The sequence below is a fragment of the Mixophyes fleayi genome, chromosome 11 (genome assembly GCF_038048845.1).
Source record: "Mixophyes fleayi isolate aMixFle1 chromosome 11, aMixFle1.hap1, whole genome shotgun sequence".
NCBI lineage: Eukaryota > Metazoa > Chordata > Amphibia > Anura > Limnodynastidae > Mixophyes > Mixophyes fleayi.
The window spans coordinates 9691143-9717869 of NC_134412.1; the positions used below are offsets into that span (position 1 = coordinate 9691143).

General features: G+C 39.0%; 1 protein-coding gene across 1 annotated transcript; it reads right to left on the reverse strand.

Moving 5' to 3' along the window:
* LOC142108027 (phospholipase A2 inhibitor and Ly6/PLAUR domain-containing protein-like) lies at window positions 1–23051 on the reverse strand. The gene is made up of 5 exons (XM_075191717.1): window positions 22993–23051; window positions 10932–11051; window positions 8281–8430; window positions 3924–4064; window positions 1–1962 (listed from the first exon to the last, which is right to left on the reverse strand). Exons 1-5 carry the CDS (start codon window positions 23042–23044, stop codon window positions 1769–1771), a joined length of 657 nt encoding a protein of 218 aa, XP_075047818.1. The 5' UTR covers window positions 23045–23051; the 3' UTR covers window positions 1–1768.
* Window positions 23052–26727: the final 3676 nt, after the last annotated feature.

Consider the following 26727-nt stretch of genomic DNA (forward strand, 5'->3'; position numbering starts at 1 on the left):
ACAAGGGTACAGCAATAAAATTAATGTGACCACGTCAAACTACTTAAAAAAAATATGTGCGATGTCTAGCTCACCTGGCAACGAGGAACAGGGTCATGGCTAATCATTATCTCACTCTCATAGTTTGCAACATAATAAGAGATTTTTACTATCTTTGCTCAAAAGTGCAAAATTGCACTGAAAACATAGAAGCTTTTCTTTCTATTATAAACATTTCGCTTAGCTGCAACATTTCCACTGAACCAGGCAAACTAATCAGCAATTCATCTAAAGCTATGGAGAGGAGAATTCATGAGGAAATGTTTTCTAAAGTTTATTACAATTAGAAATTTGAATCTGATGTTCAGTTTGAATTTTAAATTGCAGAATTAACCTGTTATTTGAAATTTGTAATGATGGGAAGAGTTGCAGATTTCTCTAGTGTGCATGTTTAGCAAATGTCAAAATGTCTTTTAATTCTGGATAATTCTGCACCCACTGTGTAGCAGACGTAGTACAATCTCTACATGTGTAATGTTAACGTTAAACACCAAACCATTTGTTTTGATGTATCAGTGTGAATATATGAGATTACAGTAAGAGCCATTGTTTAAACAGAATGATGTTGACAATAATAAATAACTGAAACAATTTTTAAATGATTGAGTTGACATTATTGGTCTGTCAGTTACTTGAAGAAAAAACACATGTGGCTGAATGGCAATGATTGACAGTTACCTCCACTCCAACTTGATGTTGCCCAGTATAATAAAAATCAATACAGAAGCATGGTAGCTTGTCATTGCTTGTTAAAGGGAAGTCCTGTGGAGTCATTTGATCATTTTGAGGTGGTCATTGGTATTGAGTGATTGATCTGGTTTTGCATATTAGAGTATACTTTATTTTAGATTTAATTGGTGAGCAAGAGTTTTGGATCAATAGATGTCTGCTGGTTGGAACAGAGGTAACTGTCAATCACTTTCAGTTCTCTACTGTTCAACCACATGCATTTTTTCTGCATGACTGACAGTTACCTCCATTCAGGCCACATATGATGTCAATACAATAATTACTTACTCAGCTTTCATTTATCTGACATATAAGGGGGAATTTAATTGCCGGCTATGTGGCGTGGACATCGTGCCGGCAATGATGGTAGAAATCTTGGTTCAGTTTTTCTCAACCTTTATGGGGTGTGAGGAAATATGAGCTACGATTTTGCACAAATCTCCACCGTGAATATATCTATGGTTACACCCTGAAAAAAGTGGAACTTCTCTTTGAAACTAACTTCTCACATGCGTTCCAGGGACACTTGGCTGCTAATTGTATCCCCTACGTATAGTACTATTTTGTGACAGTGCACAAAACATTCTTCTGGTGGCAGAAGGATGTATTGCATGGAATTTCAATATTACAGTTCATAAAACACACTTGACATGATGCATTTTGTTTACTTAAAGCAGCAGGGCATGTAAGCTTAACAAAATCACACAGCATTGGAAGACAATGTTATGCTTGTTGCATCCATAAATTAAATAAGCACTTTTCGATGCTACTTGGGCAATTAGTCACAAGAATACTCCATTTCTTTGATTAACAAACCTATTGCAATGGTTCAAACCATTGCAACGTGTACACATTTCTATTTAGGAAAAGTTTGCTTAGCATTAGCGCAAAACCCAGTGTTCTAATCACAAACTTCTACATACATGCACGGTATGTACATTGAAAGCAATGCAAAAGCTAAAAGTACTATATAAGTTTCAGAAGTTGCCATTTTTCGGCTTCAGCACACAAGGTTACGAAATAGACAGACAGAAATAATCAGCGGAAACAGACTTTGATGGATATAAACACCACTGTTGGCACATGTGCTTTCTGCATGAACAACCATGTTCCCAAGGTCCACCACTTGGCTGGCAGGCTCACACATCTCTTTTGTGGCACATCCACGCATGATTGTTGTGGCAGATATGTCCCCTAAAGGGAATAAAAAAGAAGTTAAATTGCGCATGAGAGAAGGTTCACTGAATTCTCCTCCTCATGTGTATTGTAGACAACCCCTGTAATGCCCTTTAGTGCTTAGGACAAGTGATGGTCCTCATTCCCATTTCTAACATCTCTGGGGCAACTTGCAGCGCTAAACTACAAGCCATGTATATCAGATTTGCTATAAAGCTGCACAAGTGGAAAAAAAAAACCTCACATCACTTTTCGCTGTCACAAATAACACTCTGCGGAAGTGAAAAAGTAGCTTTTTAAGAACAAGCGGTTTTACAAAAAAAAAAAAAAGATTACATTCTATGAAACAAGGATGAAACAAGGATGTTCTGGACACTAAGATAGAAGGACCTTATGGACCTAGATTCCATTATTAGGAAGTTTTATGGCAGGCTGTTTCAAAAGGCTGATTATATGTGTTGTATTGCACAGGCTATTCCACAATAGTCATATTACGATATTTAGTTATAGTTAGCTTGAAAATTATATGGGACAATTAGATTCGGAAAAATAGGATGTTGTTGTTGTTGTTAATATGGAGCGCTACGCTCCGTCTCTTGGTAGTGGTGTCCCATGTGGTCTATTGAAGAGAGGAAGTGGGGCAGTCTCCAGCCGTCCGAATCGCTCTACTGAGCATGCACAGACAGGAAGTTCAGCTCTCAGCTGGTTCTTCCAGTGACAGTTAAGAGGTTATAACTGGAGCTGAATCTTTTTTTTTTTTTCCTTTTTTTTTTTGTAAACTCACTTATATAAAGTGAGTGGAGGCACAAAAAAATAAAAAAAATAAAAATAAAATATATATAATATAATATATAATATATATATATATATATATATATATATATATATATATATATATATATATATATATATATAAGCAACCTGTTCTCTGACAATGCCCACAATATAAGCTTACCATCTGCTTATATTAAGTTTGTCATACTCCCTGTCTGTTGCAGTCAGTATCAACTGTGAGCAACTGTATATATGTATATATTATCTGTTGCAATAAGTTCTGAAAGTCTGAAAGCTTTTTGTGGTTTAATATCTACCACAAATGCTGCTGACACCTATTACATGTAACAGTACAAGTGCTATGATAATAGGTTTCATGCCAATAGTTGTCCAGCCCTCTAGAATGATAGGGTAACAGTTTTGCAGCAGTAGATCTCTCTCTCTATATATATATATATATATATATATATATATATATATATATATATATATATATATCGCCTCTGTAAGCTGAATCAATAGCTAAGTTAAGTTATTCTTTCTACCTACCTACTGTATCTGTGTGTGTGTTCATTTTTGTGTTACAATAACTGCAAACACAGAATCATGAAAATAGCAGCATATTCAATCTCCTGTATTCTGTTACAAAGGCCCATTGCAAATGCCCAGTTTGTCTATTTATTAAAAAAAATAAATGTCCCTGCCCTTCTCCAGCACAGTCAGTGTTCCTGTATCCCCCATCCCTCAATCTCCTTTTTTAAAAAGGATGCTACAGGTACTCAAACACACATTAAGAATGGAGATCTTGGGGGCAAGTGGGGTCCTTGGGGGGGATCGGCTCTGTAGTTCCACCACCGTGTTTGCATTGGTTCCTCCGGGTGCTCTGGTTTCCTCCCACATAATGGTAGGTTAATTGTTTGCTATTAAATTGCCCTTAGTCTCTCTCGGTCTGTATGTATGTTAGGGGATTTAGATTGTAAGCTCCAATGGGGCAGGGACTGATGTGAGTGAGTTCTCTGTACAGCGCTGCGGAATTAGCGGCGCTATATAAATAAATAGAGGATGATGTTTGTTATGTCAATAAAAAAATAAAACATATCTTTTTCTGATTTTTTTTTTTTCAAGTTAATTTAACAATATCACATAAGCCCGAACAATCTTTAAATTGTTGTTAAGCTTAGCACAATCACAGTATGTATAAGTACCTGTTGTATTTGTGAACTGGGTTATACACTCTGTCTCTTTTCCAACACAATCCATCACACTTTCAGCTGCACATTTGTTAGCATTTTGTGTATAGCAGGCTTTGCACTTAACACCATTTTTACCAAATGTTTCTTCTGGAACTAAGAATAAAGAATAGATACAGATGAAACAAAGAATAAAAAAAAAGTATTAAAATATATTTCAAGATTACAATATATAAAAATATACAATATATATGAAGACCCTTTAAAGTGGATTCACCACCAACACACAGTGGGGAACCATTTTTTGCAGGTGTATACAGTTACTCATGAAAATGCAGCCTATCAATTCGCTAGGAACCAGTGACATCACTGAGATTGGAGGTACTTTTGTACTCGATGATGTCACTAGGAGATTCACTTGACAAAGACTCTTAGGGGGGTATTCAATTGTCAGCGTTAACGCTGAAAAACGAGTGCTCAAAAATATTACCGTTTATACGGTAATATTGCGCGCGAAAAGCGTTAATACGGTAGTTTACTCGTGGAATTTCAGCTCGCCGCTCAGGGGGCTGCGAGCTGAAATTCCGCGAGTAATTACCGTATTAACGGTAAGATTTTTTGAGCGCTCGTTTGTTAGCGTTAACGCTAACAATTGAATACCCCCCTTAATTTGAAACATGTTGTAGCAGTAAAACTGATTGTAACTGTTAACTATTCGAGTTCGCATTCAACTCCTTCCTGATTACCGTTAAAAGAAGGAACATCAGTGTTCTGGACAATCCCGGATCCTTTGGAATAAATCTGTATACTGCCTTTACACCCTCCTCTGATTCGGTAGCAGTGTTTGCACACACCGACTTTATATGCGTTTTTCTATATTGATATAATGTGAGTGCAATAATTTGTGATTAAAGGAATTAACTGGTTTTAAAAAACTATATTGCGCTAGATGTCTTTTTTTTTCCCTTTTTTATTCTCTATATCATTTCCATGTATGGTATATACAACGAGATATTGATCCTTTTGGAGGAAGATACGAGGGGAATGAAGTCTGATATTCAAGTGCCTATCTAAATGAAAGTCTAGCCTGACATTTGGGAGAGATCATTGTTGTTTTGGAAAAATTTTGGGTTCACCTTGTGAAAGGAGCACTTTGGGTGGAAGAATTTTTATTGTGACAATATTTATGGAATTATTGACTATGGATTCTTTGCTCTAACTTTTTCGCATAAACAATATTATACTACTGTGATTCTTTATTATATTTTATGTGAATTCCATCCGGAAACATTCAATGTGCGAACAAATGGATCTAGAAACGGGTTGGGTACGCTTTACCGATGTCCACTACTCCGACATGGAGAAGCCCTACAAAGAAAATCTGAAATTATGAAAAACCGATTGGAAAATAAACAGACTTACCTTCAATCCGACGCTGGAGATCTCCGATGGGAGCACCATGCTGACAGCAAGAGATTTTTGCTGCACATATTCCCTTCCTCCCTCCCTGCTGTATGTATGTCATTTTGATATATACTTGTTGTTCATTAACACTTTCCTCCCTGCTCACCGACTGAGGCCCAGTTGGCAGAAAAACTTTTGCAGTCAGCGACTAATTCATACGGTGCTATCGCTGATTGGCCGCAGGTCACTGCTCACCCTTCAAAGCACCCTGGCTCTTAGTCCTTTAGTGTGGGGGGTCCCTTGACCTGCATTGTGTGGGCATGTCATTGGGAGTTCAAAAGGGAGTAGTCGCTATGATGCCAGATTTAGGGCCGGACAATCATAAAGGACTATGTCCTGGAACCAGTGGTTAGTGCCTGGTGGCCATACACGGTTTGGTTTTGCTATTGGTTGTCAGATGACTTGCCAATTGCTTTCGCTATCACCATTCTATATTTCAATAAATTGTGACCTTTTTGCCAAAATGTAAACTGTTGTCTGTCTTTATTTAATTAGAATATTAAGTCTTAACGTGTAAAAGAGGTTTTGTGCAATGAACAGAGGCATCAACCATATGAGATAGAGATAGATATATAGAAAGAGATTGATACAGTATACAGATATATTCGTAGGGGAAAATGATATAATAGAATAATATTTCCATTTATGATCACCTGACTGTTAGCTAAAAACAAACACCGATCGATAAAGCTAGGATAACAGAACTGGACTGAAATCAGAAATTGTCATTACTGTACATAAAGTTGGTTCTGTAAGGATAATTGTGGGGGGGGGGGCAGAATGTCACACAGACGTGTATAAAAAAAACCCAAAGGGACTCATTCACACAAAAACCACTTACAAGTGAACTGGAAATACTTCAGTTTATATAGAGGATAGTTCCACCCATCTGTTAAATATATCAAATGTTCAGAACGTAAGTGAAAATGTGTCTATATTATGTCTCATACACAGGGTAATGTGAATTCATTAATAAATCTTTTTTCATTAATATGTGTCAGTGCAATTTAATTTTTCATGTAACATTACCCATAGACTTAACACATGAGCCATTTGTAGCAGCCCTTTAAATTAAACAAATATCTAGGTATATTATACAAGTGCATTCAGTGTAAAAACAGTCAAACTACATACATTTTTTATTTTGCAATCAATTACTCAGACTGGTGAAATGTACGTAATATTCAATATTTAAATGTATTCAATTGTAATTCAATAAGGGATCTTAGTGCCAAGACAAACAGGGCTATTTGATCGCAGTGTTATTTCACCAATAAACCGCTATGGTTGATGTCTCTGGAGCTTAAAGTAGAGTTTTTAAATCACAGCGTCAAAATTTGGCCCATAGATTGTAAGCTTGTGAGCAGGGTTCTCTTACCTCTCCGTCTGTATGTATTGTCCAGTATTGTTTTATTAATGTTTGTTCTCAATTGTAAAGCGCTACGGAATTTGCTGACGCTGTATAAATAAATGATGATGTTGGCGCTTGTGCTATTATCTAAAGGATCACAAAACGGGCTGCACCACAGACGGTTAACAAGAGTGCCACTGTAACAGACGGGGTTAATAGGAGCCCTGCAAAGTGCAGCCCATCACAGATGTAAACGTGAACACGTTTGGCTGAAACATGTCTGATAAAAGCATTAAGGGTCATTTCTTGTCTGTAAACAGATACATTATCAATAGCAGCACAAAGGCTCGTACTGTCACACACAGTCAGTGCTGTTGCTGAATGCAGTCAGAGTTGAGCTATATCCTCTTGTTTCATCTCAGCAGACCCCCCCCCCCCCTCCACCCCTGTTCAGCTGACTGGCGAGGATACGGTTACAGTCTGTCTCTGGCAAGGAGTGGGAGGGAGTGGAGAGCGACACTACATACTCCTCATAGTTGCTAACACTCCCGCAACATATCTGAGGCCCAAATGCAATTTTTAGCAACTTGGAAGCCTAATGGCACATCTCTCCCGTAACTTATTAAGTGCACTTTATTTTTGCAGAATTTCATTACTTAACTGGTTTGCATGAATGACGTCTATTGTGTTATTTTCTAATTCTAGTATGTTGGGGATTGTTTTGATTCTAGTGTATAGTTTCTTACTTTTATTTGTTTTTCAGCTATTTTTATCTAAAATATATCTAAAAAAAATATTGTTCTTCCATGATCTTGTTAAAACCGGAGAAAACTTTGGGCCTGATTCATTAAGGAACGTAAATGCCGACACTTGCCATATTTTGCATTTAATTGCTCTGCACGTACCCAAAAAAGGACTATATGCCAGTGAACGCAAGTGTATGCATTTAATCTTCCAGCGCAAAGCACACTTCCGATATCCTACAATTTAATAGGCGGAACGGGGAAGGGGACTGGGTGCATGCACGTAGTCCATTTACAGTAACGGCTTACAAAGCTCAAGTGAATGCAGCAACATCTGATTCAAGCTCTCGGCGTCTCTCAGATATAATCATCATCATCAACATTTATTTAAGCAGATTCAGATATGAGATTTTTGCCGTATCACTTGCTCCAGCTACAGGTCAGGTGTAAATGTTGATTACTAGTGATGACGGCTGTGTATGATGCTAGAACATGTGTTTTCAACTAGGAAAAACATACAGTGAATCTCCTTATAGCCTAAATATTTCACATATTCTTGCAAGAAATAAACTCTTAAAAGTGGCCATTAACTGTTATTAGACTTACTTTCAGTACACTGAATCATGTATTTTGAATGTTGTTGATAGAACAGACTCTTACAGTATTTGTCTTAGATTAAAAAACAACTCGTCCAAGAATAAGTGGCCTGGAAGGTAACAGAGTGCAGTGAACCTGAGAGCCTTTAGGTGGCAGCAGAGTACACTGAAATTCTGTCCTCTGTTTAGAAGGAATAAAAGATGAAAGTGTAACTTACGGACGGGATGGGGAGAGGTGCAGTTATCTGTATCACAGCAGGTGCTGCTGGTCTTCATTCTACCGTTGGGAAGACTTATGCTTCCAAGTCTATTGCACATGCTTCTGTCTCCGCATTGTCTGATGTAAAGGTTTGGAAACTTCTGTCCACCTACAAATTAAGAGGCATTCATAATTTACACAGTATATACTAGCAGCATAGACATAATTCATTCTGTTTCCATTCTTAGCACCCATCAGCGGTTGAATTACATCCTCTCCTCACACACAATGTACACTTCTTATAATAATTTATTGACAGACAGTGAAGGGATTGTCCACTTTAAGGTCTCATACACATGAGCGTTTATTTTAATGTGTTTTCTTAAAGCCAATTAAATGTTCTTTGAGTCAAAAAAATAATGTACGTGACTGGAGCTGTACACACACACATACACACACATACACACACACTTTCTATGTATGCTTTGCGTCATGTCAGTTATGTATTGTAACATACAATAAAGTCCTATAGGAGGACTCCAATAGAGAACTATGCTGCAGGAAGGTTTTTAGATAAGTTAATAAATGCTCGTTTTTTTTTATATTAATTTTTTATAGCATTTTGTCATTCAATAAAGTTAACATAGAACAAAGAGAAATGGGGGCATGAGGGAAATGGGGTAACAGTATACAATGTTTAGGAACACCATACAAATAACCAACAATACAATGCCTGGTATAGGGTATGCTCAGAGATAATTTCATATCAATTCCCAAAGTTATGCCTTAGAGTCATATGCCTAAAACGTTATATATGGTGTAGAAGAGTTGCTGGTTGCTGTCCTTCTCTTAGACAGGTGAGGAAGGGGGGGCATTAGAGAAATTGAAGGAGTCGATTTGCATTAGGTATGTGTGGGGAGGGCGAGTGAGTCAGATAGTGGACAACAGAGGTTTGGCCTTATAATGGTCAGTCCAGGGTGCCCAGGTAGTTCTGAACTATTGTGTAGGATAACCGTGATGGGTTCCATGTCATACGTTAACATGATCGTATTAATTGTGGTGGACATGGAGGTAACGAACGCACTTCTAACACTCTGTTAAAACAAGGAGAAGATACAAGGTTTTGTCCATGGCTTTAGGTAGCATTCTTTTTAATGGACATGTGTATGATCCCTAAATGGATTGTACGTAAAACCCTCTTTCTTTCCTTTCCCTTCGGGGCCTCTTCCTAGTCCTACCAAGATGTAAAGATGGCAGTGTGTGAGGGTTTGCAAAGGTCTGCATCATTGGATGGCAGGAGTTGGGTGAATCAGATTAGGTGTACAAGCATAACTAGTATTGCACTGAATTGAAATATACTTCAACCAATGCAATAAAAACATTCAAATATACAAAAGTGACACATGTAACAAAGACAGTGACAATGTCCCATCACCTTTATGATCAATTAAGAACAAAAATGAGCAACGTTTTTGGAGGAAAATGGGAACTTAAAGACCAATGAAGGAGTGGTTCTGAAGAGGAAGTAATTTGGATTTTGGTGTGAGGATTTTGCTGTTTCTGTCATGCAATATTTCTGGGGTTATCCTCCAATTCCCAAATGTAGATGGATTTTGATTTTATGGGGGTGCTTCTGGGAAGTAACCGTGCACCTTGAAATGTTAAACTAGGTAAACAAGTAAGCTCACCTCTGTAAATAATGAAGTAGTGTGGTACTGCCTATTTAGTTTAATAAATGAGCTGCTGCCAATCAACAAGTGTGAAACGCATAGTTATCATTATTACTTTCTGACATGGATGAGTGTCTGGAAATGGACACCACACTGACAGTTTTGTCTTTGTTGATTGGTGATGTTAAAATACGGCAAAGACAGGGATCTTTTTCACAGTTGTTCATAGAAGACTTCCCACCGCTTATGAATCATATTCAGAGGCGTAGTCACCATGGGTGCAGGGTGTGCTGTGCACTCGGGCCCATGAGTCAGGGAGGACTCAGTTGTGTTGGCATTAGGGGAAGAAGGGACAGATGATGCATCTCTGCTGGTAGCAGGATCAGCTCCCTGCCATGATTGGCACGAGATGTTTAGGCTGACACACAGGGAGCACAGCTCCACCAGGGTGATCCAGCTGGCTTCCCTTCTGTTCCTCCTCATCTGCTCCTTCTCTTCCCTCTTTTCGTTTGTCTCACTTCCTTTTCCTCCACTCTGCTCATCGCCCTCCCTTCCCTCCGTGTAGACCACTTTGCCTTCTCTTAAGCACGTGTGACTGTGTACAGCAATTGTCTACAGATCGGGTAAGTGTGTATAGTTTGTATCTATCTCTTTTCTTAACGGGGCCCCAACAATCCAGGACTCGGCTATACTGCAACAAAGGTTACAAGACTAGCAGCAGCACATAGATGAAGATGCAAGGGCAGTTAGGAGAGCAGCACTGTCTGACAACTATCCTGATTCTGGGGAAATGTATCATGACTACAGGGAAAGTTGTAAGGTATATCCTGCTTCTAGCTGCTCTCCAAATCTGCACTTGCTCTGCTCTGACAAATGGGGGGCTGGACTTCTCTTGTCAATAGGCTCACTAACGTCATGAAACGCTAATGATCATGCTGATGTAATTTATAATCTTCCAACAATTGCTATTTGACTTTTTGTCATGTAATTACCATCTTACCCATTGTTGTTTCTACGTAGGCTAAAACACAGGAGTAGTTCCCAGAGGGACAGAGTTTTGATGGTGCAGTACATATTTGATCGCTCAGTACTGAACATTCTATGCATGTCAAAGAATAACCTGCAGGATAAAGACACAAAGGTATTTCAGAACATAAACTTGAACATTTTGGAAAAATAAATAAAACATAAAAATAACATATTACACTTAGTAAATAAATTAAAAAGCTTAGCACATTAGGACAGATTAAAGTCTGCACAAAGTTCCATTGGAGCCTTGCTTTGAGGATCCACAACACTTTGGAGCGCTAAGTTGAATTGAATTCCCCCCATAGATAATAACTAAAAGTGCATGGAACCTATGCAGCTCACAAAATAGTCTTAAAATGTATATTTTTGTTCACGCTTTTTACCAAACCAGGGGTGTATCTAGAGATGAGTGAAGTTAGTGAAATTTTGCACTAATCAAGATCGACTTTAGTAGTTTAGATCCATACAACTGAATTGAGAAATATGTACCCTAATTAATAGTAAAGTTACTGAGTATTCTTTTGTTTTGCCCACTGGCCAGTAGCTAACAAACCTGTTGTCCTCTGTATGAGAAATTCTCTGTCCTGTTACCTTTACTAATTTTCTTACAAAAACTATTAATAGCTGTCTGTAGCTAGTCACATTTGTTGCTGGTGGTGGTCCATTATCACTCATCACTAAGACTGTGTGCACAACCTACTGCAAATTTCTTAAGTGTTTCTGTGGGTTGTTGTTGTTGTTATCATCATTATTCATGGGGACGTAGATTGTACAAAATGTACACAAATTTCATGGTACAGCAAAAAGCTGGGGGGCATTAATACAGAATACAATGCATAATATGTAAACGTTGAGGGAAATAAGATGTCACTTAAAGAACGTGAAAGAAATGAGGGAGAGGTAAATAAGATGGGGGTCTAGAAGAAGAATGACCTGCTCATGAGCTTGTTGGCCTTGTCATCATCACTCAGACACAAGAGGACAGCTTTATAGCAGCTGAAAATCAAAATCAAACCAATTATTTTGATTATATTGATACAACTTGATCTAGAGTTGATGATACCAGATGATTACTATAATAGTAATTAACTTTTGCTTACTTGGATATTTGTGTGTCCTATCAATAATTGCTAATATGCCTAAGATAGTAAAAGTATGGTAAAGCACAGATTTCCCATAGGTCCATCCAGGGCCAGAATTTCCTCCATCTGATTCACTATTCTTTCTTCTTATCCCTCTTTGGCCACATGTTCTCTGCGGTGGTAGTCACTTAACAGTGCTGATAACACCGACAGTGACTACCACGAACAAAAAAAAAATGAAACTCATTTGCCCGACTCCTAATAAATCATGACTGACCTTAAGAATCACAAAACAAGTCCCCGAAAGTGTGGTAACAAATCATGATCAGCAGTAAGAACGACAACCATTTTTCACGTCATTTTAAATTACGACCTTTATATCAGTATTTCTACAGCGGCAATGCCGCTTCTCATCGGACCTATTACACTTAGGCTTAGTGTTAGGAATAGGGTTAGGGTTAGGAATAAGAGGAGGGTTAGGAACCTGGCATTGATGCTTCAAAAATACTGATATAGAGGTCACAATTTAAATTGAGGTCAAAACAGGCTGCCGTTCTCACTGCTGATTGTGATTTGCTATTGTTTAAGGTCAGTCATCATTTATTAGGAGTCGGGCAAGTGAGTTTCGTTTTTTTGGTTCGTCCTACTGCCTGTCGTTTATAGCACCTCCATACATTCGCACCCCAACCGCTCTCTGTGTTGTTGGTTACGGTGACTGCTGAGGGCTAGATTAAGCAGACGGAAACTGGTGCTTAAGTCTAGTTCTACTCTGGATAGGTAAGAAGCTCACACAGCTTCAAAATGTGGCAAAGTTACTATGCAATAGCTCATCAGGCATGCTCTAGATATGTGCCAGGGAGCTGCTAGTCCCAAAGTGACTCTCTGATCTGCCCCATCAGACTGGGATATGGCAGATAAAGTAAGTGACAATCTCGGAGTTACATTATATTCTACCGTGTGGTAATTCGAAGAAGGAGGGTGGAAGAGCAGAATCTTCACTGATGACGAGCTGCATGCTCAGGGTCAACCTGACTAGACTGAAAACCAGATTCACCCATCTGTACTGAAGTTCAATAACAGGCTGAAGTGACACTTGATCTATCTCTGCAACACCAGAGACAATGTTTGGTTCACCTGGATGGAGTCAACATTTCTAATACCGTGGCTCTTCCATTGCCCAATGTGTCACTAAGCACAGACGCAACAGCCCTTGTACCATAGAAGAGCTAACCTCACATTCTAAAGGACCTCCTGTTCCATGTGTTAATAGCATGGACTAATCTATCAAAAAGAATGATTGCAACAGGTACAATTGAAAGAGGCACAATAAATTCACCTATAAGCTAAAAATGAGCTTTGCTACTTTTTCCGTTGTGCTTAAACGGAGTTGTTAAGTACTGTGGAGGAGCAATGAGCTCCACAGGCTGACCGCACCCACTGCTGCAGGCCGTTTTGCGCAGACCCCTGCCATTGAATTTCCCGATGGACCCTTCTTGTCCCAGTTCGACACTGCCTATGTACCAAGGGGTAAATTGATCAATCTGCACATTCTGCAAGTCGTCAATATTCGGCGACTTTGCAGGGCGGATTGAAAACGGCAATGTCTTTACAGGCAAGTTTGGAATATCGGCGACTTGCAGAACGCCCAGATTGATACATTTACCCCCAAGTGTTTTATGTGGGTTTGGTGTTGGTGTTATGTGGCAATTTAGAAGAATTTTAATTTAAGTTTCAGATGATTTAATTTTACACTTAATGGGTATAATGGAGGTGTACTTGACTACTTTAGATTGTAAATATTATTATTATTATTATTATTATTATTATTATTATTATTATTATTATTATTATTATTCCTCTAGATGATTTACTTTAAAAAAAATTAACATCATGTTTAATTAAACTGGGTATGTTTTAATGGAGATGACAAATGTATCTAAATAGGTTTTTGTTCATTAAATGTGTGTGTGATTCATCACTAATTAAATGTTTATGGCATTACAACATGCACGGTAAGGAGAGTGGCACTGTGCCTCTTCCGATGTCTGGAATATAATTCATTTGGGATCATTTAAAAAAAAAAATCTAAGTGCTTTGTATTCTGATTATGTCAAGTTCAGTTTGGAAACAGACATGTACAGACATAAACAATTATTCTATGATTAGTTTAAATGCTTGAGAGAGAGGACACTAGGCTGACCTCGTCATATCAACATATTTAGGAAAAATGATTGCACTTGACTCATCTTCCTAGATTTAGATATTTCAGGTATTATCCTGTTGGTTTTTGGCAGATGCTCATAGATTTGGGGAGTTTTCATTCATTGCCAACAAAAAGAAAAGCTGAAATTTATCATTTTTGTTGCTCCTCTGAACAAGATTGCCTCAAATAAGTGCTCGACTTATCCCCTTCCCTAAATTGTCTGTATATGAGTTTTGCCAAACTGTCAATCAAATCGGCTCTAACCTGCTACCTATGACTCTAATTTTCCAGTTGTAACAGACTTACCTTCTCCTCGTTTCAGTGCTGTCTCCTCTGTGCCGCGATCAGCGCTTCCGGGTAGCGGATCACATGACTCGCCTGTTGGGGCAGGTTTTTCAAACTTGCCTCTCTATATAATCTTGGCACTGACACTTGCTAAGTCTCAGTGCAACTTGTTTGCTGTGCTTCTGATTCCCCGTTGCTGCTCCTAGTGTAGTGTGTTCTCTGCCTGTCTGACCAAGTGCTACTGGATCTCTCTGTGTACAATCTCTGCCTGTCTGACCAAGTGCTACTGGATCTCTCTGTGTACAAATCTCTGCCTGTCTGACCAAGTGCTGCTGGATCTCTGTGTACCAAACTGTGCTTGTCTGACCAAGTGCTACTGGATCTCTGTGTACCAACCTCTACCTGTCTGACCAAGTGCTGCTGGATCTCTGTGTACCAACCTCTGCCTGTCTGACCAAATGGTGCTGGATCTCTGTGTACCAACCTCTGCCTGTCTGACCAAGTGCTACTGAATCTCTGTGTACCAACCTCTGCCTGTCTGACCAAGTGCTACTGGATCTCTGTGTACCAACCTCTGCCTGTCTGACCAAGTGCTGCTGGATCTCTCTGGGGACCGAGCTCTGCTTGTCTGACCATTCTCTGCTTGATTATCAGCAATAACAGTGGTGAATAAATCAGAATTCAGGCAGGTTCTGACTTACCCCAATGCCGGGGACTTCTCCATGCTTCTCGGTCTGCTTTAACAGTCCCATCCCCTTACACTGCAACCTCTCTGTCTCCCGGAGTATGCTGTTGCCAACTTGGTATGGTTATAGCGTTGCGCATGCAGCGATCCTCCTTGTCAATGCCTCCAACACTATTCCGCTGCCGTATACAACAGTTAGGAAGTCCCTGCATATAGCAGGTGTTCGAGTACAATATGTAATGTGTGGTAATAGCCAAACTTGGCTACCAAGTTTATAATTTTTTTTTCTTATTAACAACTGTTACTACCGATACTACTGTATATTATCACACTGCAAGAACTTTGTTTCAATTGAGGATCGTAGCTGTGCGGTGAAGCAAGAACTTATCACAGATTGTGGCTATAGGTGAACTTGACTCTTTATAAACAGCAACTTGGAACTTGTTTACGCTCTTGGAGGACCATTTGCTTAGGACAGTCCGTCCTATTGCATGAGTTCTGTGCATTGATAGATCTATTCTGGACATTCCCCCCCCCCCATTTCTCCTTCCTTTCATGCATTGTAGTTGTATATTTTGCATTTTTATCAGTGCACTGACTAATTGTTTTTAACTGTGTCTCTACTTATATAAAGATTGTTGTTACCATACCTCCTATTTCATATTACATATATTCATCCTTTCACTGTGTGCCGTGGGAGCAGGATTGTTTTATACCTCCAAGGTACCTCCCGTTTTCCTCTTGGGGCCTGTGTTACATCCTGAGGCAGTCCAGCGGGCCGCAACCTGTGTGTTCCCGGTGGCAATGGCCATCCTGCCTTGTGGCGGTTCTTGGTGAATACCGTGGAACTCGTTAGATTCCGCGCCCCTGGTCTGCTAGTGCTACTTAGGATTGACACGGCTTCCTTTCCTATAATATTGTCTGTTACCCTTCATTTTCACATCTGTATTTTTAATAGACGTAGTTAATATCCATGGCCACACCCGTATTGTACTCCTCTTACGCTGGAGCACCATGCTTCTCGAAGCACAAGGGGTTGCAAGTGTCATCAGAGAAATGCTATTGAAAATACTGCCGCAAGTTGTGCAGAGGTGCAAAAGTTACCACTGAAACTGCACATAAAACTGTCTGACCAGTTGTGCCAAATGTTCTGGCCCGTGACTGCTGTTGCGAGCCTTGTATAGGAGTTGCAAGGAGTTGGAAATCTTGTTACCTGAGCACATAACAGTAATCTGTTTTTTGAAGATTACTCACTTTTAATGTTAACTATTACCTCCTCATATGCCTACAGACATCTCTCGGACAGTATCTTAATGGGATTTGATACAGGTCAAGACGCTAAAGTTGCAGTCATTTTATCTACTGTGACATCACTTGCGCTGTCCCTGTGCATGAATGCACCAATGTACACAAACCATTTCTGCAAAGCAAGTCTGGCAGACTTTTACTCACGTTCTTTTTGTCAGTAAGGGAAGGAAGTGCCCCCTAACACGGGAAATCTGCTGCAGGTTAGTGAAAGGGAGGATGATGGGCATATCTAGTATAAACATTTGTTATCTCATGTATATTATTCAGCTCCGTAATACCAAACCTTTGTACAAACTAATACAAAAGAGTGGCTTTAGTAGTTCTTTGATATAAGTCAACGTTCAGGCCACTCAATTGCCAGAACATTTCAGAAGCCAGAATTTTGATTGATCAGCGACGGTGTTAGATTAAATAATCAGCTAAAAATACAACACAAAGTTTCACAATGAAATACGGCTATAGAGAGTTAATTTTTAATTGTTGTTTTTTCCCCTGTTCTGTCTCTCAACTTTAGCCATAGAGTGTAGTTCATGGAATTGTGTTTTCTTTCCTTGAGTCCACCAAAGTAATACAGAACACCCTGGCGCAAACTCAGAGAATCGGATTGTTGGTTGAGGTTTCTCTTACATTCCTCAAACAAATGAAGCCTAAATAGGTCTGTCTATTTATCTATCTTTCTATCTATCTATCTATCTATCTATCTATCTATCTATCTATCTATCTATCTATCTATCTTTATACTTTGGGAACTAAAATATATTTTCTCGTTGTACCAATACATAAGAACATCCATATAGCTGGGTTGGTCAAGTCAGCATTTTCCTGCGGTGGTAGTCATTTTAAAGATAATCACAATCCCGACACACTGTATACCTACTAAAGAATTCCGATTGCAAGAATGACAACGAAATGCAGACTTACAATAACAAAGACATTGTACACAACCAACATGCTTTCTACATATTCCGATTGGACTTAATAGCGGCAGTTGCGATTTCCGTCACTTATCATGCCGACAGTGACGTTTCTGTATTTAAAGCGGCAATGCCAGGGTTAGGGTAAGGGTGAAAATTACACTTACGATAAAGCATTCTATAATAGAAACAAGCCCACTCCTGGCATTGCCGCTTTAAATAAAAAAAAAATCTCACTGTCGGCATCATAACTGACGGAAATTGCAACTGCTGCCATTCAGTCCATTATAGAAAGCATGTCGGTCATGTACAATGTCTGTCTTATGGTAAGTCTGCATTTCTTTCTTATTGCCATTCTTGCAATCGGAATTCTTTTGTAGGTATACAGTGTGTCGGATTTATAAGTATCGTAGACTCGTACCCAACCCTTTTCTTGTTATATGTTTATACTATTACCATTTTAAACAAATGTACATTATTATCGATGCATTGTTTGAGAAACAAAGTTGTGTTTAATGAGCATATACTTTCAATGAGTAAAAGCAAACAGTCAGCTGTACACAGGATGACATTTAGGAAGATTACACGCTACTGGCGGCATTATCTATTAAGTCATCTAACACATAGAGGTATATTTACTGAACTGCAGGTTTGAAAAAGTGGAGATGTTGCCTATAGCAACCAATCAGATTCTAGCTATCATTTATTTAGTACATTCTACAAAATGACAGCTAGAATCTGATTGGTTGCTATAGGCAACATCTCCACTTTTACAAATCCGCAGTTTAGTAAATATATCCCTTAGTAGTAGTATGGTTAGAGGTGAATTGAGTGATCTATATCTTGTCAGTGGATAACACCATTCGTCTCAAACAAACCTTGCACTAGCTATACCTGTTTTAGTATTTTTGCTGAGTATTTAGTTTGAGCAGTCTAGTTGTTAGTTGTTCCTTAAATAGTTTTGAAAATGAAAACACATTTTTATGAATGCTTTGCTCTTTAATGTTTTGCCAGTCATTGTATGGTCTATCTAAGCAGTTTATATATTTTTTTGACCCCCTAAAGGTTTCCTTTAGTAAAGAAATATGAGAGCCTCACTGTGAACTCTCCTTTGAACTTTTATTTCGTTGCCACAATTTACCAAGGAAATATCCCAACCCAGCTGCCTGGGAAATACTGGCTGAGAGTGGTAAGAGTACTCTTAACGCTTGGGTTCATCTGCGCATATGTGATCTGACTCTTCGGTTCACACATGAGCAGTGGAACTGGAAGTCCTGACCTCTCATAGTTGAAGACACATTTTCCACGACTGTGATGTAAAGTTTTGTAACACACAAATTAAGCATAGTCTGTATTGGATGCTCCATAAAATGTATAACCAACGAGGTATCATAGTGTTGTAGAATGAGATTGGTACAGCTGGTTAGTATCATCTGTCAACACACCCTGAGGCTCACTGAGTCCAGCTGCCGAACACAGATTGAAACGGCAATCTCAGTTGAGCTCACGGGGTCCAGCAGCTGAACCAAGATGAATTTTCAGTAGATGCTCAAAAGACTCCTGTCCATAGTGTAGTGGCCCTCCTCGGCTCCATGTTGTCATTTCCCACTGCTTTTCCAACGCTATAAATAATAGTTCTAACTATCTTCTTGCATTATATTTGTGAGAAGATGTGGGAAGTAGGGTATACAGGTTATCTAAAGAACAGCCATCTCTAATTGCCGTCCATTTAGCGATGTAACCAAAAAACGAACAACATCCTAGTATTGCCTGTTGCTGAGCTCTATTATTTTTTTTTACTATTATCACCTTTTATATATAAAGCGCCAAAATATTACAAACAGTGAGGGGATTATGACACAAACAAATCACATACAGTAACATAAAGCAAAAGGTAAATATGACCATGTCCAAATGAGCTTACAATCCAGGAGGTGTGAGGTATACTCATACATAAGTGTGAGGACCTAGTGTCCCGGTGTCACCTAGGCAAATTGTTGCAACCAAAACATAGTTTATTTGACAGATGTCAAAACAGGTGAGTCAATGTACAGATACCAGGCAAAAAAAATCCTTACAAGCACAGTGTATGACGTGGTGGAGATGCAGTTCCTAGTCGCCAAAAAGATCCCACTTGCAGACGAACAACACAGGCTTTTTAACCCTCATTATTCCCACGATCATGGAGCTAATGGAAGCTGTATTAGGGCGGCAACTGGCTTGTGATAGGTGGTAAGATGATAGTGCTTACCCCAGAGTGTTCTCCCCATGCTGGCTGTGGGCCATTGGTTCCCTGGGGACAGGGTGCCTAGGAGTATGGGCCAGGGTACTATTATGCAATGACCTTGATAAACAGATAACGAAGTGGATTATATGAAGTTTGCTTAGCCCAGACCTCTTGTTCTATCTTATCCCTGAGTAACTATTCCACCTGGTGACATTTAGACTAGGTGCACACTGGAGAATTTTCTTACCAACGCCATTATTTACAATGCTTCTACCTACGACTGCAGGTCCGACTGGTCGGGTGATTTATGCATACACACTACACATGATTTACCTTCAGATCTGTGCTCTTTATTTGGTTCTATAGTCATTTAGAGAATGACAGCACAATAGTCACTCCTTTGTTCATTCATTCCGGTCTTACTGATTAACCGCCTCGTTATAGCTATCCACATGTCATAATGAATTTCGTTAGCTTCTGTGACTCAGAAACAAAATATTCTGTCTCAGAACGAACAGACAACTTATTCCATCTACATTACTCTCTACATTTAGTCACCAGGACATGTTTATTGCCGGTATCGGTTGAAAAGACCATGACTCTAGACTCTATGGAGATCGTGAGAGCGTACACACTACATGATCGGAAGGTGATTGGAATGAGATTATTAAACAATACAACCAACCAAATGAAATGACAATTGGCACTTTGGAATGACTGTCATTCATTGTGTAAGTATACACACTAACACGATATGTGGCCGAGCGGTCGTTTATCGGGTGATTGACCCGATTATTGGCTGAAAAAAACTCCTATGTACCTAGCCTTAAGAATAAATCTGTCTAACATATGACCAATAGCCTAAATATATGCATGGAATATAATAGCATATGTTGGCAAATGCATATGAACACAACATACAATAAACTAGCACAGCAAGATGAGGACAGTTCAGTAGGCACAAAGAGGCGCTGTCAGGCAAATGTCCTTGCAACTTATGTGCTTGAGTCCAAACTCATGTCATGATTTAGAAGACCAAGCATGCCAGACCTGTTATTTTTATTTCAACAATGACAATTAGCAATGGAGCTCTCCTCTTTGTGTGTTACCTATATTTCACAGTACAATGTGACTTCAGATTACGAACAACACTGCCAGACCTATTTCTATATCAGCAAGACAATTAGCAATGGGGCTCTCTTGAATGTCACTGGAGACTTTGAAAAACACTGCTACCCCTCCTCTTTCTTTTCTACCTATGGCGCTGCCCAACTGCTCTAGAGAATGCCAAGAACTGTGCTACCCCTTCTGTGTCCCTCTGTGAAATGGGGCTGGATCACCGTGGAGGGCAGTACTTATAAAATCCAAAACTCACGAGATCTGAAGACGCAGCGATGATGTTTTGCCTCGTTTTCAATTCCGAGGGCATGCAAAAGTACCGAGCCGGCTCGGCTCGATACTGCTAAGTTCGAGCGTGTTCGGTTCTCGGGGAACCGAGCTTGAGCATCTCTAATTATCTTAACATAGCTCTATTATACTCTATACAGACATACACTATAGTTACCAACAGCCACTGGACATGATCATAACACCATTCTATTACACCCTGTACTGATATAGGACACTACACCCCCAACATGACCTGACCACTGGACATGATCATAACACATTTGTCTTACACTCTATACAGATATGACACTACACCTCCAAACATGACTTGATCACTAGACATGATCATAATATAATTATTAGTTTATGAACAAACATAGGACACTACAACCCCAACATGATCTGACTGCTTTCTGTGATCATAATGAAATTCAATTATCTATTGTTGTAGCAGGTTATGTCCACCATCGGCTGTGACTGGTACTAAGCCTCTATTTACTGTTACTGGTAAGCTCATCTTTCATAACTCCATTAGCATTGTTGATATGCATTCATTGTTTGGATCTAAATATACATGATCTGCCAAAATCCTGTTAGGTGTGGTTACTTGCCTGATGTAAACTCCGATACACCTGGCCAATATCCAATACTCTGTTGGCAGTGTCCTCTTGTCAATCCTTACTGCTATATCTACTTTGAATCACCAACCTACTGTAAAATGAAGAGTATTCTTCCTTTTTTGGTCTGTGATTACAGCAGCTACGCAAATCCTTAAACAGAAGCATAAACTAGCACTTCATGTATCTAAAACAAAAAATAATACCACAACTCTCTTTGTCAGGCACGATATAATAAAATGTGTTATGACATCTTTCATGTAATAAATCTAGTTTTCTAAATAATCCTAAATGTATAAAACTGCCGTTGTCGAATTTTACAATAAATGTACGTATTTTAGCTCTCTGTGTAAGATGGATCCAATCATAGGTGAAATATAGAGCATAATGAATAAATCATAATGTACTGTACAGACTTAATTTTATTCTACATTGGGAACTTCTGTGATGGGTTCTCTTAAAATAGTTTGCATTGTGTATTATGTAATTAAAGCATAGAAAGTGTTGTTAAAAGATAAATTATCTTGTTAAAAGTAAGATAAATAGTTTAAAAGATGACTCCATATTGATAAATAGCTTTCATTGTTTGCCTCTCCTGTTATGTTAATACTTGTCTGTCTGTTTGTTACAAAATCACATGATATTTTTTAATTTCTTTTTAGTTTTTATTTTACTATCTAGTTCTGCAAAATTTGTTTCCACTCATTTGAAAGGTATTGGCTACATTTTTATATCATGTTTTGCAGTGGTGTCAAAAATCGAAAAGATTTTTACAGTAACAGAGCAATATATTGATAGTTTTCTTGACACAAATACTGTACACACAAGCAAAAAATATAATTAAACAAATAGAAAGAAACACAAACAAAACTCATTCTTATAAAATGAGAATAATAGGTTATTCCAGATTAATTCAATTTTAATAAAACGTATTCTCTAAAATTCTAGATAGGACAAGAAAATGTTACAGTAGACCTTAACACATAAGCGCACATACGCAGTCGCTCATACAGACACACATGGAAAATTACACAAAGGGACACACATACACATGAATCAACCAGTATGAAATCAAACCACTGTTTTCTGTGAAGAAAATCCTGAATAAGTTCACAAATCACAGTTTATGTAACTGTCATAAATCACCCTAATTTGGATTGGATTGTGTGCAAGAAATATAACTGAGTTAAATATTTAATACTTAAGTACTAGTTCTATTTTAGTTCACTAATTACAGGTCAGCATCTATAATATTGAAATCAATATATTTTTTATTTCCCCATCTCTACAAAACAGAATCACACCAGATTTAAGTGACTTACCTGTAGCTGCAAGAGCAGATAGAACCCAGGTAATTAGGAGATAGGAGCTCATTGTGATCCCAGTTTCCAGACTATTATGAGAGTACAGAAACTGCATCCGCAGGTGCCTGAGTTCTTTATAATATATCCATGGGTGTTGGCATCACTAGATAGCTGGAGACAGAATAGGGAGGGGAATATATTGGGAGACGATACTTTCTATTAAAAGTACAGTACAAATGAAAATTATTATCAGAATACTTACCATGATATTGATTTCCCGTTGCCATGCATGACAGCATACATATGGGTTAATTCCTTCCTCTTTTCAATTAGGAAAGACCCATACCCAAAATAATAAATCCCCCGAATGTTATTTAGAATCCATTCTGTGTAACTAGCACCGCAATTACGAGAGGAAACATTTGGAACGGGAGATATGGATAGGGAAGATATGGACCGGGAGAATGGAAAATTGCAGTAAGTATTTGATAACAATTTTACATGTCCTCGTATCCATCATGGGAACATACACCTAATGTCATGGCTCTGGTTGCTTCCAGGAAAGAACCTTTAGCTGGGTTAGCTATCAAAAACACACCATGTCCGACCAAGCTGCTAAGTCCTCAGAGGATGACTTGTGAAGGACAAAGCTAAGGTCAATGGATTGGAGAAGTTAGAATACTGAGGGAGGAAAAGGAAGTCGAACAGGTAAACATAATAAGACTATTTGAAGCACCAACGAAACCAAACTTTGCCGTTGCAATGCTTTGTAGGAATGAGGCCTTTATAAGGCTGCTTATAGGTGAAGCCTCTTAGTGCTGATTGCCTTGACCTTTATCAGACTCTGCTTAATCTGCAGTGTTAGTTTTGATGATGCTGCACCACCTGTCTCTGTAGCTGGTATAGTGGTAGATTCTCAACTCTTGCCAAAATAGAGGACAGATGGGAGACATCTAGAATAAGAAAATACCGTATATTCATAGGCCATATAATTTAAGACTTCTTTCCCAAAATTACTATTAGGGGTACCTATGAGGCCACTACCACATTCAGTCTACATTTCTTTGAATAGGTTGGGCAGCACGGTGGCTCAGTGGTTAGCACTTCTGCCTCACAGTGCTGGATTCATGAATTTAATTCCTGACCATGGCCTTATCTGTGAGGAGTTTGTATGTTCTCTGTATGCGTGGGTTTCCTCCGGGTTCTCCAGTTTCCTCCAACACTCCAAAAACATACTGGTAATTTAGTTGGCTGCTATCAAATTGACCCTAGTCTGTGTGTGTGTATGTTAGGGAATTTAGACTGTAAGCTCCAATGGGGCAGGGACTGATGTGACTGAGTTCTCTGTACAGTGGTGCGGAATTAGTGGCGCTATATAAATAGCTCCGAGCAAGAGGTTATTTGGGACTGCGCATCATTCTTTTGCTGTTGTTACTGTATAAATAGCTGCTGCTGAGGTGTTAAGAGAAGTCCATTTAGCTGCCTGACAGATGGTCCAAGGAGACACTTTTGTAAAGATTTCCCAAGATGTGTCGACATCTCTTGTTGAATGGGCTCTAACTTCTAAAGGAAAATATTGCCATGCCAATAATTTGTAGGGAAGAGAGGATTTCTTCTTGGTAGATAAGGAATTCATCCAATTCCTACTTCATACACCACAACTTGTGCAGAAAAGGGATAGTGATATAAATGCTCTGAGATGAGCTGACTTTGCCACCTGCTCCCTCCATACTGGGGGGGTCCACTGATTTGTTATCAACTGGTTATTACTTTGACTACTCCTTCTGACGCCACTTGACCAAACTAGACAATCACTGACCTGTAAGTGTCACTTGCATGCCGGCATTGTGTCCATTGATTTAGAAGGGTATAACCGCTACCACCTGGCTTCCTTACCTGCACATGGAACCACTTGCGCTTCTTTCCAATTGTGTAGCTGCTGTTGCAACTCTTTTGCTGGTTACTCTGATTGAATCCTTCCTGAAAACTTACTTGACATAAGGGCTGATGGGTAGGTGGCAGAGCACTGATGCAGGACAGCAGGCTTTGTACAGGACATCCAAGGGAGTGGATTCAATTGTGAGTCTTAATTTGCTGTTCACAGGAACACAGCAGTGATAGATGTCTCACTGGAAAAAGTAGGATCATAGTAGCAATGATATTTATTGACTCAATAGGTTCTTATAGGAGTTATTCTTTCAAGCACATATACCAATCTCTGAAGGTAGTAATATCTTTCATACATAGGGCTGGAGGGGAGTAGGCCCTTTAAGACCTTGTGTAAAGATGCTTGCTGATGACAGCAGACTATGTAATATATGTAATATAGCCTCTTGTCATACCCCAACCCTCCCATGTCCCTGAGAATAATCATCCATTCCTTGGGAGCAGCAGTGGTGATAGTGGCAGCTCCTCCAACCATGACAGAAATGGTTTGGTGGCTGCCCTGGGACGCCCCTTTCTGCTCCATGGGAGGTTTCTGTCTTCCTTGAGTATAATTAACACCAACAGATAGTAATCACTACAAGGTGGCTCACCCGGAAAACGAATCACTTTGAAAATACAGCACTGGGGTCATGAGTTCAATTCCCGACCATGGCCTTATCTGTGTGGAGTTTGCATGTTCTCCCCGTGTATGTGTGGGTTTCCTTCGGGTGCTCTGGTTTCCTCCCACACTCCAAAAAAAGCATTCTAGTAGGTTAATTGGCTGCTAACAAATTGACCCTAGTCTGTCTGTGTGTGTATGTTAGGGAATTTAGATTGTAAGCTCCAATGGGGCAGAGACTGATGTGAGTGAGTTCTCTGTACAGCGCTGCGGAATCAGTGGCGCTATATAAATAAATGATGCTAATACACTCTACAATTTTTAATTATCATTTAAAAATGGGTTTTAGTTGATGGCATTTTCTAAGAATGTCATGCTCTAAAGTAGGTTATCATGTAATATTTTTTGCTAACATTGATTAGTTTGTATGTTGTATTTTCTTTGTGCTTAGTTGTGTGATACCACGACTAGTGGTATCATTTGAAAGCAAGTCTAGTAGTAAACAAACCACTAGTAATGTTTTAGGACACCATGTAAATCACCACCTAGGGCTAGATTTACTAAACTGCGGGTTTGAAAAAGTGGGGATGTTGCCTATAACAACCAATCAGATTCTAGCTGTCATTTTGTAGAAAGTACTAAATAAATGAAAGCTAAAATCTGATTGGTTGCTATAGGCAACATCCCCACTTTTTCAAACCCGCAGCTTAGTAAATCTAGCCCCTAGTGTTGATAACCATTTGTGGTTCACTTAGAAACCAGTTATGGGACCAAAACAACCTACTTTAGTTAATAAACAATGTTTTTTGACTATTTGGTGCAAGAATGTTCCTGTCTTTCTTTCCCATTATTCTGCATGTCTATAATTTGTTTTTCCTTTGAAAAGTATTAAGCATACTTTGTGAAATTCTAGTGGAAATAACAGAGGTGCACATAGCAGCTACTAACATTGTTCACCAACGAGTCGTACCCGGTACTAGGAAACTGGATACAAGTTATGTGGATGAAATAAGGAAAAATATATTTATCATTTGGAATATTTGCACAGTTTTACAGTCTAATATACATATATTATAATATGGAATTTATCATCGGGAGTGCACGGGACAAGTTTGGTAATTTGGAGCACAATGCCCCGAAAATGTACTAAATTACACCTCAAACAAATCGCCTGTGTTTACTCCGTTGGCCTCTGGCATTCTCTTTCT

Bases quoted from the DNA above. Each gene is read 5' to 3' on its own strand.
- LOC142108027 (XM_075191717.1), bottom strand. From the start codon at position 23,044: ATGAGCTCCTATCTCCTAATTACCTGGGTTCTATCTGCTCTTGCAGCT. The intron at 11,052-22,992 runs GTAAGTCACTTA...TTTATCCTGCAG, and splicing joins ATCTGCTCTTGCAGCTACAG to GTTATTCTTTGACATGCATA. The intron at 8,431-10,931 runs GTAAGATGGTAA...CTTAATTTGTAG, and splicing joins CTACGTAGAAACAACAATGG to GTGGACAGAAGTTTCCAAAC.